Source organism: Salvelinus fontinalis, chromosome 41, assembly GCF_029448725.1.
Source record: "Salvelinus fontinalis isolate EN_2023a chromosome 41, ASM2944872v1, whole genome shotgun sequence".
Lineage (NCBI taxonomy): Eukaryota > Metazoa > Chordata > Actinopteri > Salmoniformes > Salmonidae > Salvelinus > Salvelinus fontinalis.
In genome coordinates this window covers 7,792,300-7,812,867 of record NC_074705.1, presented here as the reverse complement: position 1 = coordinate 7,812,867, position 20,568 = coordinate 7,792,300, and the positions used below count along the sequence as shown (strand labels likewise).

The following is a 20,568-nucleotide window of genomic DNA, read 5'->3' as shown; positions in this document are numbered from 1 at the left end:
GAGGATCTCCTTTTTTCAGGTTGTCATTCGCCAGGGTATATCCTTTATTGAGGTTGTCATTAGCCAGGGGAATCCTTTTTTCAGGTTGTCATTAGCAAGAGGATCTCCTTTATTCAGGTTGTCATTAGCCAGAGGATCTCATTTAGTCAGGTTGTCATTAGCCAGAGGATCTCCTTTATTCAGGTTGTCATTAGCTAGAGGATCTACTTTATTCAGGTTGTCATTAGCCAGAGGATCTCCTTTATTCAGGTTGTCTTTAGTCAGAGGATCTCCTGTATTCAGGTTGTCCTCAGGGAGGGGATCTCCTTTATTCAGGTTGTCTTTAGACAGAGGATCTCCTTTATTCAGGTTGTCTTTAGCCAGGGGATCTCCTTTATTCAGGTTGACATTAGCCAGAGGATCTCCTTTATTCAGGTTGTCATTAGCCAGAGGATATCCTTTATTCAGGTTATCATTAGCCACAGGAGCTCCTTTATTCAGGTTGTCTTTAGACAGAGGATCTCCTTTAGTCAGGTTTTCATTGGCCAGAGGATATCCTTTATTCAGGTTGTCATTGGCCAGATGATCTCCTTTATTCAGGTTGTCTTTAGCCAGAGGATATCCTTTATTCAGGTTGTCTTTAGCCAGGGGATCTCCTTTATTCAACTTGTCATTAGCCACAGGATCTCCTTTATTCAGGTTTTCTTTAGCCAGGGGATCTCCTTTATTCAGGTTGTCATTAGCCAAGGGATCTCCTTTATTCAGGTTGTAATTAGCCAGAGGATCTCCTTTATTTAGGTTGTCATTAGCCAGAGGATATCCTTTATTCAGGTTGTCTTTAGACAGAGGATCTCCTTTATTCAGGTTGTCTTTAGCCAGGGGATCTCCTTTATTCAGGTTGTCATTAGCCAGAGGATCTCCTTTATTCAGGTTGTCATTAACCAGGGGATCTAATTTATTCAGGTTGTCATTAGCCAGACCATCTCCTTTATTCAGGTTGCCATTAGCCAGAGGATCTCCTTTATTCAGGTTGTCTTTAGCCAGAGGATATCCTTTATTCAGGTTGTCATTAGCCAGAGGATCTTCTTTATTCAGGTTGTCTTTAGGCAGGGGATCTCCTTTATTCAGGTTGTCATTAGCCAGAGGATCTCCTTTATTCAGGTTTTCATTAGCAAGGGGGTCTCCTTTATTCAGGTTGTCTTTAGACAGAGGATCTCCTTAATTCAGGTTGTATTTAGCCAGGGGATCTCCTTTAATCAGGTTGTCATTAGCCAGAGGATCTCCTTTATTCAGGTTGTCATTAGCCAGGGGACCTCCTTTATTCAGTTTGTCATTAGCCACCAGATGATCTCCTTTATTCATGTTGTCATTAGCCAGAGGATCTCCTTTTTTCAGGTTGTTATTCGCCAGGGTATATCCTTTATTGAGGTTGTCATTAGCCAGGGGAATCCTTTTTTCAGGTTGTCATTAGCCAGAGGATCTCCTTTATTCAGGTTGTCATTAGCCAGAGGATCTCATTTAGTCAGGTTGTCATTAGCCAGAGGATCTCCTTTATTCAGGTTGTCATTAGCTAGAGGATCTACTTTATTCAGGTTGTCATTAGCCAGAGGATCTCCTTTATTCAGGTTGTCTTTAGTCAGAGGATCTCCTGTATTCAGGTTGTCCTTAGGGAGGGGATCTCCTTTATTCAGGTTGTCTTTAGACAGAGGATCTCCTTTATTCAGGTTGTCTTTAGCCAGGGGATCTCCTTTATTCAGGTTGACATTAGCCAGAGGATCTCCTTTATTCAGGTTGTCATTAGCCAGAGGATATCCTTTATTCAGGTTATCATTAGCCAGGGGATCTCCTTTATTCAGGTTGTCATTAGCCACAGGAGCTCCTTTATTCAGGTTGTCTATAGACAGAGGATCTCCTTTATTCAGGTTGTCATTGGCCAGAGGATCTCCTTTATTCAGGTTGTCATTGGCCAGAGGATCACCTTTATTCAGGTTGTCTTTAGCCAGAGGATATCCTTTATTCAGGTTGTCTTTAGCCAGGGGATCTCCTTTATTCAGCTTGTCATTAGCCAGAGGATCTCCTTTATTCAGGTTGTCTTTAGCCAGGGGATCTCCTTTATTCAGGTTGTCATTAGCCAAGGGATCTCCTTTATTCAGGTTGTAATTAGCCAGAGGATCTCCTTTATTTAGGTTGTCATTAGCCAGAGGATATCCTTTATTCAGGTTGTGCTTAGCACGGCGATCTCCTTTATTCAGGTTGTCATTAGCTAGGGGATCTCCTTTATTCAGATTGTCATTAGCCAGAGGATCTCCTTTATTCAGGTTGTCATTAGCCAGAGGATCTTCTTTTTTCAGGTTGTCATTAGCCAGGGGATCTCCATATTCAGGTTGTCATTATCCAGAGGATCTCCTTTATTCAGGTTGTCTTTAGCCAGGGGATCTCCTTTATTCAGGTTGTCATTAACCAGGGGATCTAATTTATTCAGGTTGTCATTAGCCAGACGATCTCCTTTATTCAGGTTGTCATTAGCCAGAGGATCTCCTTTATTCAGGTTGTCTTTAGCCAGAGGATATCCTTTATTCAGGTTGTCATTAGCCAGAGGATCTTCTTTATTCAGGTTGTCTTTAGCAAGGGGATCTCCTTTATTCAGGTTGTCATTAGCCAGAGGATCTCCTTTATTCAGGTTTTCATTAGCAAGGGGGATCTCCTTTATTCAGGTTGTCTTTAGACAGAGGATCTCCTTTATTCAGGTTGTCTTTAGCCAGGGGATCTCCTTTATTCAGGTTGTCATTAGCCAGAGGATCTCCTTTATTCAGGTTGTCATTAGCCACAGGAGCTCCTTTATTCAGGTTGTCTATAGACAGAGGATCTCCTTTATTCAGGTTGTCATTGGCCAGAGGATCTCCTTTATTCAGGTTGTCATTGGCCAGAGGATCACCTTTATTCAGGTTGTCTTTAGCCAGAGGATATCCTTTATTCAGGTTGTCTTTAGCCAGGGGATCTCCTTTTTTCAGCTTGTCATTAGCCAGAGGATCTCCTTTATTCAGGTTGTCTTTAGCCAGGGGATCTCCTTTTTTCAGGTTGTCATTAGCCAAGGGATCTCCTTTATTCAGGTTGTAATTAGCCAGAGGATCTCCTTTATTTAGGTTGTCATTAGCCAGAGGATATCCTTTATTCAGGTTGTGCTTAGCACGGCGATCTCCTTTATTCAGGTTGTCATTAGCCAGGGGATCTCCTTTATTCAGGTTGTCATTAGCCAGAGGATCTCCTTTATTCAGGTTGTCATTAGCCAGAGGATCTTCTTTTTTCAGGTTGTCATTAGCCAGGGGATCTCCATATTCAGGTTGTCATTATCCAGAGGATCTCCTTTATTCAGGTTGTCTTTAGCCAGACGATCTCCTTTATTCAGGTTGTCATTAACCAGGGGATCTAATTTATTCAGGTTGTCATTAGCCAGACGATCTCCTTTATTCAGGTTGTCATTAGCCAGAGGATCTCCTTTATTCAGGTTGTCTTTAGCCAGAGGATCTCCTTTATTCAGGTTGTCTTTAGACAGGGGATCTCCTTTATTCAGGTTGACATTAGCCAGAGGATCTCCTTTATTCAGGTTGTCATTAGCCAGAGGATATCCTTTATTCAGGTTATCATTAGCCAGGGGATCTCCTTTATTCAGGTTGTCATTAGCCACAGGAGCTCCTTTATTCAGGTTGTCTATAGACAGAGGATCTCCTTTATTCAGGTTGTCATTGGCCAGAGGATCTCCTTTATTCAGGTTGTCATTGGCCAGAGGATCACCTTTATTCAGGTTGTCTTTAGCCACAGGATATCCTTTATTCAGGTTGTCTTTAGCCAGGGGATCTCCTTTATTCAGCTTGTCATTAGCCAGAGGATCTCCTTTATTCAGGTTGTCTTTAGCCAGGGGATCTCCTTTATTCAGGTTGTCATTAGCCAAGGGATCTCCTTTATTCAGGTTGTAATTAGCCAGAGGATCTCCTTTATTTAGGTTGTCATTAGCCAGAGGATATCCTTTATTCAGGTTGTGCTTAGCACGGCGATCTCCTTTATTCAGGTTGTCATTAGCCAGGGGATCTCCTTTATTCAGATTGTCATTAGCCAGAGGATCTCCTTTATTCAGGTTGTCATTAGCCAGAGGATCTTCTTTTTTCAGGTTGTCATTAGCCAGGGGATCTCCATATTCAGGTTGTCATTATCCAGAGGATCTCCTTTATTCAGGTTGTCTTTAGCCAGGGGATCTCCTTTATTCAGGTTGTCATTAACCAGGGGATCTAATTTATTCAGGTTGTCATTAGCCAGACCATCTCCTTTATTCAGGTTGTCATTAGCCAGAGGATCTCCTTTATTCAGGTTGTCTTTAGCCAGAGGATATCCTTTATTCAGGTTGTCATTAGCCAGAGGATCTTCTTTATTCAGGTTGTCTTTAGGCAGGGGATCTCCTTTATTCAGGTTGTCATTAGCCAGAGGATCTCCTTTATTCAGGTTTTCATTAGCAAGGGGGATCTCCTTTATTCAGGTTGTCTTTAGACAGAGGATCTCCTTTATTCAGGTTGTCTTTAGCCAGGGGATCTCCTTTATTCAGGTTGTCATTAGCCAGAGGATCTCCTTTATTCAGGTTGTCATTAGCCACAGGAGCTCCTTTATTCAGGTTGTCTATAGACAGAGGATCTCCTTTATTCAGGTTGTCATTGGCCAGAGGATCTCCTTTATTCAGGTTGTCATTGGCCAGAGGATCACCTTTATTCAGGTTGTCTTTAGCCAGAGGATATCCTTTATTCAGGTTGTCTTTAGCCAGGGGATCTCCTTTATTCAGCTTGTCATTAGCCAGAGGATCTCCTTTATTCAGGTTGTCTTTAGCCAGGGGATCTCCTTTATTCAGGTTGTAATTAGCCAGAGGATCTCCTTTATTTAGGTTGTCATTAGCCAGAGGATATCCTTTATTCAGGTTGTGCTTAGCACGGCAATCTCCTTTATTCAGGTTGTCATTAGCCAGGGGATCTCCTTTATTCAGGTTGTCATTAGCCAGAGGATCTCCTTTATTCAGGTTGTCATTAGCCAGAGGATCTTCTTTTTTCAGGTTGTCATTAGCCAGGGGATCTCCATATTCAGGTTGTCATTATCCAGAGGATCTCCTTTATTCAGGTTGTCTTTAGCCAGGGGATCTCCTTTATTCAGGTTGTCATTAACCAGGGGATCTAATTTATTCAGGTTGTCATTAGCCAGACGATCTCCTTTATTCAGGTTGTCATTAGCCAGAGGATCTCCTTTATTCAGGTTGTCTTTAGCCAGAGGCTATCCTTTATTCAGGTTGTCATTAGACAGAGGATCTTCTTTATTCAGGTTGTCTTTAGGCAGGGGATCTCCTTTATTCAGGTTGTCATTAGCCAGAGGATCTCCTTTATTCAGGTTTTCATTAGCAAGGGGGATCTCCTTTATTCAGGTTGTCTTTAGACAGAGGATCTCCTTTATTCAGGTTGTCTTTAGCCAGGGGATCTCCTTTATTCAGGTTGTCATTAGCCAGAGGATCTCCTTTATTCAGGTTGTCTTTAGTCAGAGGATCTCCTGTATTCAGGTTGTCCTTAGGGAGGGGATCTCCTTTATTCAGGTTGTCTTTAGACAGAGGATCTCCTTTATTCAGGTTGTCTTTAGCCAGGGGATCTCCTTTATTCAGGTTGACATTAGCCAGAGGATCTCCTTTATTCAGGTTGTCATTAGCCAGAGGATATCCTTTATTCAGGTTATCATTAGCCAGGGGATCTCCTTTATTCAGGTTGTCATTAGCCACAGGAGCTCCTTTATTCAGGTTGTCTATAGACAGAGGATCTCCTTTATTCAGGTTGTCATTGGCCAGAGGATCTCCTTTATTCAGGTTGTCATTGGCCAGAGGATCACCTTTATTCAGGTTGTCTTTAGCCAGAGGATATCCTTTATTCAGGTTGTCTTTAGCCAGGGGATCTCCTTTATTCAGCTTGTCATTAGCCAGAGGATCTCCTTTATTCAGGTTGTCTTTAGCCAGGGGATCTCCTTTATTCAGGTTGTCATTAGCCAAGGGATCTCCTTTATTCAGGTTGTAATTAGCCAGAGGATCTCCTTTATTTAGGTTGTCATTAGCCAGAGGATATCCTTTATTCAGGTCGTGCTTAGCACGGCGATCTCCTTTATTCAGGTTGTCATTAGCCAGGGGATCTCCTTTATTCAGGTTGTCATTAGCCAGAGGATCTCCTTTATTCAGGTTGTCATTAGCCAGAGGATCTTCTTTTTTCAGGTTGTCATTAGCCAGGGGATCTCCATATTCAGGTTGTCATTATCCAGAGGATCTCCTTTATTCAGGTTGTCTTTAGCCAGGGGATCTCCTTTATTCAGGTTGTCATTAACCAGGGGATCTAATTTATTCAGGTTGTCATTAGCCAGACGATCTCCTTTATTCAGGTTGTCATTAGCCAGAGGATCTCCTTTATTCAGGTTGTCTTTAGCCAGAGGCTATCCTTTATTCAGGTTGTCATTAGACAGAGGATCTTCTTTATTCAGGTTGTCTTTAGGCAGGGGATCTCCTTTATTCAGGTTGTCATTAGCCAGAGGATCTCCTTTATTCAGGTTTTCATTAGCAAGGGGGATCTCCTTTATTCAGGTTGTCTTTAGACAGAGGATCTCCTTTATTCAGGTTGTCTTTAGCCAGGGGATCTCCTTTATTCAGGTTGTCATTAGCCAGAGGATATCCTTTATTCAGGTTGTCTTTAGCCAGAGGATCTCCATTATTCAGATTGTCATTAGCCAGGGGATCTCCTTTATTCAGGTTGTCATTAGGCAGAGGATCTCCTTTATTCAGGTTGTCATTAGCCAGGGGATCTCCTTTATTCCGGTTGTCATTAGCCAGAGGATTTCCTTTATTCAGGTTGTCATTAGTCAGAGGATCCTCTTTATTCAGGTTGTCATTAGGAAGGTGATCTCCTTTATTCAGCTTGTCTTTAGCCAGGGGATCTCATTTATTCAGTTTGTCATTAGCCAGAGGATCTCCTTTATTCAGGTTGTCATTAGCCTGGGGACCTCCTTTATTCAGTTTGTCATTAGCCACCAGATGATCTCCTTTATTCAGGTTGTCATTAGCCAGAGGATCTCCTTTTTTCAGGTTGTCATTCGCCAGGGTATATCCTTTATTGAGGTTGTCATTAGCCAGGGGAATCCTTTTTTCAGGTTGTCACTAGCCAGAGGATCTCCTTTATTCAGATTGTCATTAGCCAGAGGTTCTCCTTTATTCATGTTGTCTTTAGTCAGAGGATCTCCTTTATTCAGGTTGTCATTAGCCAGAGGATCTCCTTTATTCAGGTTGTCATTAGCCAGAGGATCTCATTTAGTCAGGTTGTCATTAGCCAGAGGATCTCCTTTATTCAGGTTGTCATTAGCTAGAGGATCTACTTTATTCAGGTTGTCATTAGCCAGAGGATCTCCTTTATTCAGGTTGTCTTTAGTCAGAGGATCTCCTGTATTCAGGTTGTCCTTAGCCAGAGGATCTCCTTTATTCAGGTTGTCTTTAGCCAGGGGATCTCCTTGGTTCAGGTTGTCATTAGCCAGAGGATCTCCTTTATTCAGGTTTTCATTAGCCAGAGGATATCCTTTATTCAGGTTGGCATTAGCCAGGGGATCTCCTTTATTCAGGTTGTCATTAGCCACAGGAGCTCCTTTATTCAGGTTGTCTTTAGCGATGGGATCTCGTTTATTCAGGTTGTCATCAGCCAGGGGATCTCCTTTATTCAGGTTGTAATTAGCCAGAGGATCTCTTTTATTCAGGTTGTCATTAGCCAGAGGATCTCTTTTTTTCAGGTTGTCTTTAGCCAGAGGATCTCCTGTATTCAGGTTGTCTTTAGCCAGAGGATATCCTTTATTCAGGTTGTGCTTAGCACGGCGATCTCCTTTATTCAGGTTGTCATTAGCCAGGGGATCTCCTTTATTCAGGTTGTCATTAGCCAGAGGATCTATTTTATTCAGGTTGTCATTAGCCAGGGGATCTCCTTTATTCAGGTTGTCTTTAGCCAGAGGATTTCCTTTATTCAGGTTGTCATTAGCCAGAGGATATCCTTTATTCAGGTTGTCATTAGCCAGAGGATCTTCATTCTTCAGGTAATCTTTAGGCAGGGGATCTCCTTTATTCAGGTTGTCTTTAGCCAGGGGATCTCCTTTATTCAGGTTGTCTTTAGCCAGGGGATCTCCTTTATTCAGGTTGTCATTAGCCAGGGGATCTCCTTTATTCAGGTTGTCATTACCCAGGGGATCTCCTTTATTCAGGTTGTCTTTAGCCAGGGGATCTCATTTATTCAGTTTGTCATTAGCCAGAGGATCTCCTTTATTCAGGTTGTCATTAGCCTGGGGACCTCCTTTATTCAGTTTGTCATTAGCCACCAGATGATCTCCTTTATTCAGGTTGTCATTAGCCAGAGGATCTCCTTTTTTCAGGTTGTCATTCGCCAGGGTATATCCTTTATTGAGGTTGTCATTAGCCAGGGGAATCCTTTTTTCAGGTTGTCACTAGCCAGAGGATCTCCTTTATTCAGGTTGTCATTAGCCAGAGGTTCTCCTTTATTCAGGTTGTCTTTAGTCAGAGGATCTCCTTTATTCAGGTTGTCATTAGCCAGAGGATCTCCTTTATTCAGGTTGTCATTAGCCAGAGGATCTCATTTAGTCAGGTTGTCATTAGCCAGAGGATCTCCTTTATTCAGGTTGTCATTAGCTAGAGGATCTACTTTATTCAGGTTGTCATTAGCCAGAGGATCTCCTTTATTCAGGTTGTCTTTAGTCAGAGGATCTCCTGTATTCAGGTTGTCCTTAGCCAGAGGATCTCCTTTATTCAGGTTGTCTTTAGCCAGGGGATCTCCTTGGTTCAGGTTGTCATTAGCCAGAGGATCTCCTTTATTCAGGTTGTCATTAGCCAGAGGATATCCTTTATTCAGGTTGTCATTAGCCAGGGGATCTCCTTTATTCAGGTTGTCATTAGCCAGAGGACATTCTTTATTCAGGTTGTCATTAGCCAGAGGATCTCCTTTATTCATTATTCAGGTTGTCATTAGCCAGAGGATCTCCTTTATTTAGGTTGTCTTTAGCCAGGGGATCTCCTTTTATTCACGTTGTCATTAGTCAGACGATCTCCTTTATTCAGGTTGTCATTAGCCAGGGGATCTCCTTTTTTCAGGTTGACTTTAGCTAGAGGATCTACTTTAGTCAGGTTGTCATTAGCCAGAGGATCTCCTTTATTCAGGTTGTCATTAGCTAGAGGATCTACTTTATTCAGGTTGTCATTAGCCTGAGGATCTCCTTTATTCAGGTTGTCTTTAGTCAGAGGATCTCCTATATTCAGGTTGTCCTTAGCCAGAGGATCTCCTTTATTCAGGTTGTCTTTAGACAGAGGATCTCCTTTATTCAGGTTGTCTTTAGTCAGGGGATCTCCTTGGTTCAGGTTGTCATTAGCCAGAGGATCTCCTTTATTCAGGTTGTCATTAGCCAGAGGATATCCTTTATTCAGGTTGTCATTAGCCAGGGGATCTCCTTTATTCAGGTTGTCTTTAGCGATGGGATCTCCTTTATTCAGGTTGTCATTAGCCAGGGGATCTCCTTTATTCAGGTTGTAATTAGCCAGAGGATCTCTTTTATTCAGGTTGTCATTAGCCAGAGGATCTCCTTTTTTCAGGTTGTCTTTAGCCAGAGGATCTCCTGTATTCAGGTTGTCCTTAGCCAGAGGATATCCTTTATTCAGGTTGTGCTTAGCACGGCGATCTCCTTTATTCAGGTTGTCATTAGCCAGAGAGGGTCTCCTTTATTCAGGTTGTCATTAGCCAGAGAGGGTCTCCTTTATTCAGGTTGTCTTTAGCCAGGGGATCTCCTTTATTCAGGTTGTCATTAGTCAGACGATCTCCTTTATTCAGGTTGTCATTAGCCAGGGGATCTCCTTTTTTCAGGTTGACTTTAGCTAGAGGATCTACTTTAATCAGGTTGTCATTAGCCAGAGGATCTCCTTTATTCAGGTTGTCATTAGCTAGAGGATCTACTTTATTCAGGTTGTCATTAGCCAGAGGATCTCCTTTATTCAGGTTGTCTTTAGTCAGAGGATCTCCTGTATTCAGGTTGTCCTTAGCCAGAGGATCTCCTTTATTCAGGTTGTCTTTAGACAGAGGATCTCCTTTATTCAGGTTGTCTTTATTTATTTTTTTATTTTTTTATTTAACCTTTATTTAACCAGGTAGGCAAATTGAGAACACGTTCTCATTTACAATTGCGACCTGGCCAAGATAAAGCAAAGCAGTTCGACACATACAACAACACATAGTTACACATGGAGTAAAAACAAACATATAGTCAATAATACAGTGAAAAAAATAAAAAAAAATAAGTCTATATACAATGTGAGCAAGTGAGGTGAGATAAGGGAGGTGAAGGCAAACAGATATATGTATAAATAAATAAAAATATAAAAAGGCCATGGAGGCGAAGTGAGTACAACACAGCAAGTAAAATAAAAACTAAAAAAAACACTGGAATGGTTGGTTTGCATTGGAAGAAAGTGCAAAGTAGAGACAGAAATAATGGGGTGCAAAGGAGCAAAATAAATTAATAAATAAATACAGTAGGTAAAGAGGTAGTTGTTTGGGCTAAATTGTAGATGGGTTATGTACAGGTGCAGTAATCTATGAGCTGCTCTGACAGCTGGTGCTTAAAGCTAGTGAGGGAGATAGGTGTTTCCAGTTTCAGAGATTTTTGTAGTTCGTTCCAGTCATTGGCAGCAGAGAACTGGAAGGAGAGGCGTCCAAAGGAAGAATTGGTTTTGGGGGTGACTAGAGAGATATACCTGCTGGAGCGCGTGCTACGGGTAGGTGCTGCTATGGTGACCAGCGAGCTGAGATAAGGGGGGACTTTACCTAGCAGGGTCTTGTAGATGACCTGGAACCAGTGGGTTTGGCGACGAGTATGAAGCGAGGGCCAGCCAACGAGAGTGTACAGGTCGCAGTGGTGGGTAGTATATGGGGCTTTGGTGACAAAACGGATGGCACTGTGATAGACTGCATCCAATTTATTGAGTAGGGTTTTGGAGGCTATTTTGTAAATGACATCACCGAAGTCGAGGATTGGTAGGATGGTCAGTTTTACAAGGGTATGTTTGGCAGCATGAGTAAAGGATGCTTTGTTGCGGAATAGGAAGCCAATTCTAGATTTGACTTTGGATTGGAGATGTTTGATGTGGGTCTGGAAGGAGAGTTTACAGTCTAACCAGACACCTAGGTATTTGTAGTTGTCCACATATTCTAAGTCAGAGCCGTCCAAAGTAGTGATGTTGGACAGGCGGGCAGGAGCAGGCAGCAATCGGTTGAAGAGCATGCATTTGGTTTTACTTGTATTTAAGAGCAGTTGGAGGCCACGGAAGGAGAGTTGTATGGCATTGAAGCTCGTCTGGAGGGTTGTTAACACAGTGTCAAAAGAAGGGCCAGAAGTATACAGAATAGTGTCGTCTGCGTAGAGGTGGATCAGAGAATCACCAGCAGCAAGAGCGACATCATTGATGTAAACAGAGAAGAGAGTCGGTCCAAGAATTGAACCCTGTGGCACCCCCATAGAGACTGCCAGAGGCCCGGACAACAGACCCTCCGATTTGACACACTGAACTCTATCAGAGAAGTAGTTGGTGAACCAGGCGAGGCAATCATTAGAGAAACCAAGGCTGTCGAGTCTGCCAATGAGGATGTGGTGATTGACAGAGTCAAAAGCCTTGGCCAGGTCAATGAATACGGCTGCACAGTATTGTTTCCTATCGATGGCGGTTACGATATCGTTTATGACCTTGAGCGTGGCTGAGGTGCACCCATGACCAGCTCTGAAACCAGATTGCATAGCGGAGAAGGTGTGGTGTGATTCGAAATGGTCGGTAATCTGTTTGTTGACTTGGCTTTCGAAGACCTTAGAAAGGCAGGGTAGGATAGATATAGGTCTGTAGCAGTTAGGGTCAAGGGTGTCCCCCCCTTTGAAGAGGGGGATAACCGCAGCTGCTTTCCAATCTTTGGGGATCTCAGACGACACGAAAGAGAGGTTGAAGAGGCTAGTAATAGGGGTGGCAACAATTTCAGCAGATAGTTTTAGAAAGAAAGGGTCCAGATTATCTAGCCCGGCTGATTTGTAAGGGTCCAGATTTTGCAGCTCATTAAGAACATCAGCTGACTGTATTTGGGAGAAAGAGAAATGGGGAAGGCTTTAGCCAGGGGATCTCCTTGGTTCAGGTTGTCATTAGCCAGAGGATCTCCTTTATTCAGGTTGTCATTAGCCAGAGGATATCCTTTATTCAGGTTGTCATTAGCCAGGGGATCTCCTTTATTCAGGTTGTTATTAGCCACAGGAGCTCCTTTATTCAGGTTGTCTTTAGCGATGGGATTATTCAGGGTATCATTAGCCAGGGGATCTCCTTTATTCAGGTTGTAATTAGCCAGAGGATCTCTTTTATTCAGGTTGTCATTAGCCAGAGGATCTCCTTTTTTCAGGTTGTCTTTAGCCAGAGGATCTCCTGTATTCAGGTTGTCTTTAGCCAGAGGATATCCTTTATTCAGGTTGTGCTTAGCACGGCGATCTCCTTTATTCAGGTTGTCATTAGCCAGAGAGGGTCTCCTTTATTCAGGTTGTCATTAGCCAGAGAGGGTCTCCTTTATTCAGGTTGTCTTTAGCCAGGGGATCTCCTTTATTCAGGTTGTCTTTAGCCAGGGGATCTCATTTATTCAGGTTGTCATTAGCCAGGGGATCTCCTTTATTCAGGTTGTCATTAGCCAGGGGATCTCCTTTATTCAGATTGTCATTAGCCAGGGGATCTCATTTATTCAGGTTGTCATTAGCCAGGGGATCTCCTTTATTCAGGTTGTCATTAGCCAGAGGATCTTCTTTATTCAGGTTGTCATTAGCCAGAGGATCTCCTTTATTCATTATTCAGGTTGTCATTAGCCAGGGGATCTCCTTTATTCAGGTTGTCATTAGCCAGAGGATCTTCTTTATTCAGGTTGTCATTAGCCAGAGGATCTCCTTTATTCATTTACTCAGGTTGTCATTAGCCAGGGGATCTCCTTTATTCAGGTTGTCATTAGCCAGAGGATCTTCTTTATTCAGGTTGTCATTAGCCAGAGGATCTCCTTTATTCATTATTCAGGTTGTCTTTAGCCAGGGGATCTCCTTTATTCACGTTGTCATTAGTCAGACGATCTCCTTTATTCAGGTTGTCATTAGCCAGGGGATCTCCTTTTTTCAGGTTGACTTTAGCCAGAGGATCACTTTTATTCAGGTTGTCTTTAGCCAGAGGATCTCCTTTATTCATGGTATCTTTATGCAGAAAATCTCCTAGCGTTCAGATTATCTTTAGCCTGAGGAGTCATACACGGGGAGCACTGATGGCCACGTTTGATATCTATGATTTAATTATGCGTAAAAACAAAACATTAGGCCTATAACCTGGATTTCAGCATACCGCTTGATGAAATTGAGGGGCCCAGTGGCACAATGGACATGAAGTCCCTGTATTTACCTTCTCTTTCTCTCTCGCTTTCTTTCTCGGTCTCTCTTTATCTCTCTCTCTTTCTGTCTGTCTTTCTCTCTTTCTCCTCTCTCTCTCTCTTTCTCTCTCTGTCCCTGTCGCTCACTCTCTCCCCCCTCTCTCTCTCTTTCTCTCTGTCTGGTTCTCCAGGAGGGAGCGTTCTCCAGCCTGCCGACCCTGAGGAGTCTCTACCTGAACGGCAACAACCTGCAGAGGCTTAGCCCACACATGTTCCTGGGTCTACTTAACCTCAGGTAGGACTGACTGCCACACACACTCACTCACTCTCTCACACACACATTCCTGGGTCCTGTGTGATCATGTCTCCTTGTAGGTACCTGTACTTTGAGTACAATGAGATCGGTGTGGTGGAGGCGGGAGCGTTCAGCCCCATGCCGTCTCTCCAGCTGCTCTTCCTCAACGCCAACCTGTTGAGGTCACTTCCTGTCGGAGTGTTCCAGAGCATCTCCCTCTCCCGCCTCAACCTCCGCAACAACCACTTCCTCAGCCTGCCTGTAGAGGGGGTGTTAGAGCACCTCACTGGACTGGTGCAGGTAGGAGGAAGGGATGGGGAGGGGTGTTTGTAGTGAGTTAGGTGTGTGTGCAGACAGGGTGTGTGTAGCGGGGCGGTGTGTATGAGTATAGGTGTGTGTGTGTAACATGTATGGGCACAGGTGTCTGTCAGTCTGTCTGTAAAGGGGATTCTAGAGCATCTAACTGAACTAGTCAGATGTTCCTCATTTCTATGGAAACAGACTGAAATAAAGCTTTTCTCATCATCTCCTCCCAGGTGGACCTGCAGCAGAACCCATGGGAGTGCAGGTGTGATGCGGCCCCTCTGAAGCGCTGGCTGGAGGGCCTGAGTGCGGTGGTGGTGGTGGGGGAGGTGGTCTGTCACTCACCAGAAGAGACCACAGGTACCGGGGTCTAAGGCTCATGGCAGCACAGTTAACATTCTAATAAAAAGCATGAACTGGCGCACACCCAGAGAACCTTATTTTGTGTAGAGGTGCTGACTAACGGCGAATAAACTGTAAGCTATGAAAATAAATAAAGAGAGGGGCACACTCTCTATATACATATAAACTCCCAGTAATTTATTGGGTAAAACAGCAACATCTGAAGGCTTCTGAACGTCTGCCGAAACATTGGTGTTTTACCCAATAAATGACTGGGAGTTTATATGCTGTATATATATAGAGTGTGCGGCTCTATTTATTTTTCTAGCACAGTTAACATTACCATACCATTCACCATTCCTCTCCCCTTGACACTTCCCACACTTCCCAGGTGTAAAGGAGTGTCTATGTGAATTCATTAATCGGGCACCACTTGTTTGTTCTGAGTCAGCATTTAGCAACAAGGGATAAATACAACTTATCACATAATTCTATCTGAAGGTAATTGAGTACTGTTAAATGGCAAGGCAATGCATTCATGGAGAACAGTAGATACTTTATGAACAACGGATTTATTAGGAAATAAACCGGATCACGTACTGAATGTAAAGGATGAATGAATAATAAAGATGTTTGTATAATGCTAAATGAAAGGAAGGGAAAAGGTATTTCCATAGTATTTGATTAAATGGAAAAATGGCCAAGAGTTTGAAAGTCCTGAATATGAATAGAGACAGGAATGTTCAGGGGAAAGACAGCCAATAATAACAGATACAAAAGTAACAAACATAGAATACACGCTCACATTCAAATCTGGGAAGATGAGATTGAGCTGGACAACCGTTTTACATATCTGTCTGGAACCAACGGTCTTCAGAAAACTCTCCTTGCACGCAAAGTCCAAAACAAAGGATTTCAGAAGCAATGTTCCCTATAAACTGACGCGCAGAGGAAATAGAAGTCTGCGCGAGACGCACGAGATTGAGCTATACTAGAGTTCGCCCCGTTAGTCTATACCAGGGGTGTCAAACTCATTTGGTTTACGCTATTAGCGTTTCATTCTGCTGTGGGAATTGTGATCGAATCAACATATTAGCCACATTCAATGAAACATACCAAAAACACAAGATTTAGTAGGTGATTTTCTTTGAATGAAAGGGGACAGAATGTGAAACCATATTGCACCAGTTAGCTTGAAGAAATAAGAGAGATTGGAGGCCCTTTCGGTCCACTGTTCTCCATGGAGAAGTAGCTGAGTCGTAGTCTTCCTCAGTCTTCATCAGGACCCTGCTGGGTCTCTGTCTCCTACAGGCGTCTGAGTACCATTTGGAGGTGCATGCCGCCTTTTTTGCAACAAGAAGGCTGATTGTTCTGTGCATTGTCCTATGTTGGAACAGTTTTTTCTGGTGCTAATTTATTTAAAAAATATATATCAAATTTACATAAGTATTCAGAGCCTTTACTCAGTATTGAACAAAAGGGGGGAGGGCTCCTGCTGGGAACTTGCTGTGAACGTGGCACCCCTCTTCTTGTGTTCTCTGGCCAGTGAAGGAAGGTCTTTGCGTATTTTCAATGTGGTTGATGTCTGGCATGGATGTGTGAAGTTGACGCTCCTCTACACAGGTGTGCAGTGTAGGTGAATGCATGGGGCTCTTCCACTGTTGTTCCTATATTTGTTTGGTTTGTTGCTCTTCAGTGACTTAAAGAAAGTGCCTTTCTTTTCATTGTGTATCTTTGTTGTAGGTACAGACCTTCGCTCTCTTTCCCTGGACCTCCTCTGTCCAGACCTGGACACCCACCAGGCCACGGTGGAGAACCAGGAGGAGTGGAACAGCTCCACAGCCCCAGACGGTGATTTCTCTCTGGGCTACCCTGTGCCAGGCAATGGCCCCCTGGGTCCCATCACCAAGGCTTCCATCCCTCTGTCGGTGTTGGTGCTCAGCCTGCTGGTGCTGTTCGTGTCGGCGTTCTTTGCGGCAGCAGCGCTGATCGCCTATGCCCTGAGGAGGCGGGACAAGCTGCCGTTCCGGCGGCAGGGTGAGGTGGATCTGGCCGGGATTCAGATGGAATGTGGAATATTCACCGAGCAGCAGCACCACAGGTTACCGGTACCAAAGACCCCTCCTCCATCTGCCTTGCATCATAGCCTCGTCTACGATAGCATCCTCCCCGTCGACCCTGGCCCTAACCCTAACCTCAGTCCCTCAACACACATGTGCAGTAGCCCAGTCTATAAGAATGAGGATGATTCAGTGGTGAGGCAACAACAGCAGCAGTTCTCTGCTTCTAAAGAGAAAGATAACGTGGGAAGATACCGCTTGGCGGGGGAGAGAGAGAGCGAAGGACACTATCGTTTGGTGGCAGAGAGAGAGAGAGAATGGAATATGGAGGTGTCCCCCCCCTCCATCAGTACCGTTGCCGGGGCAGTGGGACCCCCTCTTTCAGATCTCCACGCAAACGGGACCCTCTGCCCAACGGTCATAGACAGCCAGGGCCCCACCCCCAAGGTGGGATTGGTTGACTGCCTGTTTGGGATCTCCGGAATGTCCGCCCCCGTCCCAGAGTTCCGAGACCTGCCGGACAGGTATACACGTCCCCCACCACCCCGCTATCCCCACCCTCCACAACCCCCTCAGCCCCCCGAACCCAAAGAGGAAACTAGACCCAGCCAATCACTCGTGGTTACTACAATGACAGTGTGCGCGGGGCCAAGCAGTAGTAATCAGAGCCAGAACTCAGAGTTTCCGCGAGAGTTGAGAATGAGACTCAGTACCAAGCCGGATTACATGGAAGTCCTGGACAGATCTTATCAGTTCTAATAGATAAATGTTACTATGGAACCGCTGGCGATGACAAGAAATGACTCCTGTAATATGTCATGTCTTGAACATGTTGATATGCGGAGGTAAACCTGTGTGTGGGGAGAGCTGTTAGGACTAGGATGAAGTTACCCTTAGATGAGGCTTTGGAAAGGGTAAGCTGATCCTAGATCAGTGCCTGAGACTAGCAATTATTTTTTGTACCATTGATGACTAAGTACTAAGTATCAGATCAGGCTTTTTTATTCCCAGCATCACAAAACAAGACAATGTGGTGGGTGTGTGTTCATTGTGTATCTTTATTGTAGGTACAGACCTTGGCTCTCTTTTCCTGGTGGGTGTGTGTTCATGTTAGACAATATAGTGGGTGTGTGTTCATGTTTGCTCTCTAAAGACCTGCTGATGAGACACTCAGTTGCTCTGCCTCTCAAATAACATCATGAAGCACAGTGAGAGAGAGAGACTGAGACACAGGGAGGAGTCAGGAATGAAGTGGTAAAGAGAGGGGGGGTGTAAACACAGAGTCCCAGTCTGACGGTCGTCTAATGTAGCATGTAACACTTTCCATATGAAAACAATGTGGAAGAGGTGTTGAAGTGTGTTTACCCTGGACACTACATTCCTGGTATTAGTGTCACTGTGTCTGAGTGTCACTGTGTCTGAGTGTCACTGTGTCTGAGTGTTACTGTGGACCACATGCGGCTGGTGGTACCTTCATTGAGGAGGACGGGCTCATTGTAGTGGCTGGAACAGAATAATGGAATGGTTTCAAACATGTGTTGGGTACCATTCCATTCACTCCATCCCAGCCATTATTATGAGCTGTCCTCCTCTCACCAGCCTCCTGTGGTGTGGAAAGAGGGAGATATGACACAGTCAAGTGCCTTAGCAACTAGCAGCCAGACCTGGGTCTAATACACATGTCCGATACGTTCAAAAAAGTGCTTGAGATGAGTTTGGATTTAGCTTACACACTTATGGGGCTATTCCGTTGGTGTCACAGTTGTACTGGGCAAACTAACTCCAAGGCAGCTCAAGTACAGTATTTGAATGTATTTGACACACGTATTTGACCGGGGCCTGCAAGCAGCCAGCAAGTGGTCAAGGCTTATTTTTCTATGAACACAGATCTATTTATCTAAACAGGTTTGAATAATAATGGACGGGACTCAGAGCTGCTCTGAAATTGAGGGCCCTATTCAATCAAAAGCTGAAACTGTATTTCCCGGATTATAGTCGAAAGTAGCCTTCCTCATGTGAAGAGACAGAGGAGTATGTTTGCATTTGTAAGAGTTTATTTGCGTTTGTATGTTTGCATTTCCTGAATAGGGCATTTCCAGAATAGGGCTCTGAGAGTGTTTGTTCTCAGGTGGAATATAAGGGCCTGCGGGATACGAGAGAACCATGAGACACAGCTATAAACCCCTAAAGGGGATGTTGACTTGACTACTTTCATCGGACAACGGCATTCAAGTCACTTCAATGGACTTAAAGTGGGAAAAAGAACAGAAAACCAGGACGAAGCGTTTCGACACGGGAAAGACACTTCTATGAAATATCGATTATCTTTTAAAGGAGGTACCTTTTTATGCTTTTATCTCCTACAAATATTAGAGGAAATTGTGAATATATTTATTCTTAGTTTCTTGTGTGTTGGAGCTTTGCTACTGTATGGGATCATATTATATCAGTGTATAGCAGAGATGGCCAATCCTCCTCCTGGAGAGATACAGGGTGCTTTCCACTGGTTACCACAGCCACAAAGTCGAGATTGGCCGCATATAAAAAATATATGGGATTTTTTTGTTGGCTTTTTGGTCTTAATTTAAGGTTAGGGTAAGGCATAAAGTTAGCAGTGTGGTTCATGTTAGGATTAAGATTATTGTTATGTTTAAAATCTAATTTTAAGAAGAGAAATTGTAGAAATAGGCAGAGTTTAACCATAATTATGACTTTGTGGCTGTGGAAGCTAGTAACGACCCTACTGTAGGTGTAGGGTTTTGCTCCAGCCCAACATAAACACTCTTCATTTTAGCGATGAAAAGCAGCTTGTTCAGATGGTATCTCTGCAGGAGGATGTTTGGCCAGCCCTGGTGTAAAGGACAGTTCTGCATCTGGTTTAGCCTTCTCTACAGTGACCACATCATATATACAATAAAGGGTGCTACTCTAAAACCATGGCTTGAATTACACTGTGCCTCACACACAAAAAGGGGGAGAGGGAGAGAGAATAAAAAAGCGTAACAGAGAATGAGAGAGGCCTTAGGACATGAAACATTGAAGGATATAGATAGTCACTAATAGCGTGAAATCTGACGTATTAATGGTAGAAAATCTATACAATCTTTTTGTGAGGAGAACATCTTAGGCTGTGGAGCCTAGGGGCGGTGAGTGTAGTGAGGTGCCATGTGGTGAATTAATTTGGTCTTTGAGGTCTCTGCCGCCTGCTGTTCCTCTGACTGCCACAGGAGGGAGACCAACAATCTGCTATTAGAGCCACAGTTAGCGGTATCGCAACACAAATGCACATACACACACGTCCAAGGCGGTTGGTGGGAGGAGATATCGAAGGATGGGTTCATACCTTTCCATTTAGTCCATTTCAGCCTATGAGCCTGTCTTCCTCCCTTTCATTCTCTCTGCACACACATACAAACAACCCACTGGCCACAGACGTCAGTTCAACGTCTACTTTTGATTTACATCATGTAAAATCAACAAAAAATGTCCCCATATCATTGGATTTAGGTGAAAAGTTGGGTGAAAAAAGATAAAATGCCCTTACGTTGATGACTTTTTGCAAATCCAATCCGTTTTCCACGTTAATTCAATGTCATCACATAGATTTGCTTGATTGAAATGGTGTGTGAACAACGTTGATTTGGTCCGTTTTTCCCCAGTGGGAAACCATACATCAGGGCATTATGTAAAATAAATATATTCAAGCACTGAAGGTAAGTCAGATTGACTCAACTTAGTATGTACTTTTATGATAGACAATGGACACACACCCACGCACACATTGCAAAGCAGGACATAAACATCAAGTGTATTTTACTCTATCTCAACATCTCTGCATATTCAAGATTTATATCCCTCTTTCTGCCTGCTAGAGATCTTATCGGATCTGCTGTCAATCCACTGCACCTCCGGGACCAGGCCATCTAGAATCTTGTCTCCAGCATAACTTGTCATTTAAAACATTGTTTCTGTGTTTAATAATCCCTTATGCACAGAAGGACACTTACCATAAACCAGTGCTTCATATCATACAAAACCTGACACATTAAAACAATATCAATAATCATTTTAACAA

The 20,568-nt window shown here is 43.6% G+C and overlaps 1 protein-coding gene across 1 annotated transcript in view; it reads left to right on the top strand.

The window, feature by feature from the left end:
* LOC129840304 (SLIT and NTRK-like protein 3) overlaps positions 1 to 19,427 on the top strand; it is a 59,723-nt gene extending 40,296 nt beyond the window's left edge. The window contains exons 7-10 of the mRNA XM_055908105.1: positions 13,685 to 13,788; positions 13,869 to 14,088; positions 14,325 to 14,451; positions 16,177 to 19,427. Of these exons, the coding sequence (XP_055764080.1) occupies positions 13,685 to 13,788; positions 13,869 to 14,088; positions 14,325 to 14,451; positions 16,177 to 17,252 (1,527 nt within the window). The 3' untranslated portion in view covers positions 17,253 to 19,427. The remainder of the gene's footprint in view (positions 1 to 13,684; positions 13,789 to 13,868; positions 14,089 to 14,324; positions 14,452 to 16,176) is intronic.
* Positions 19,428 to 20,568: the final 1,141 nt, after the last annotated feature.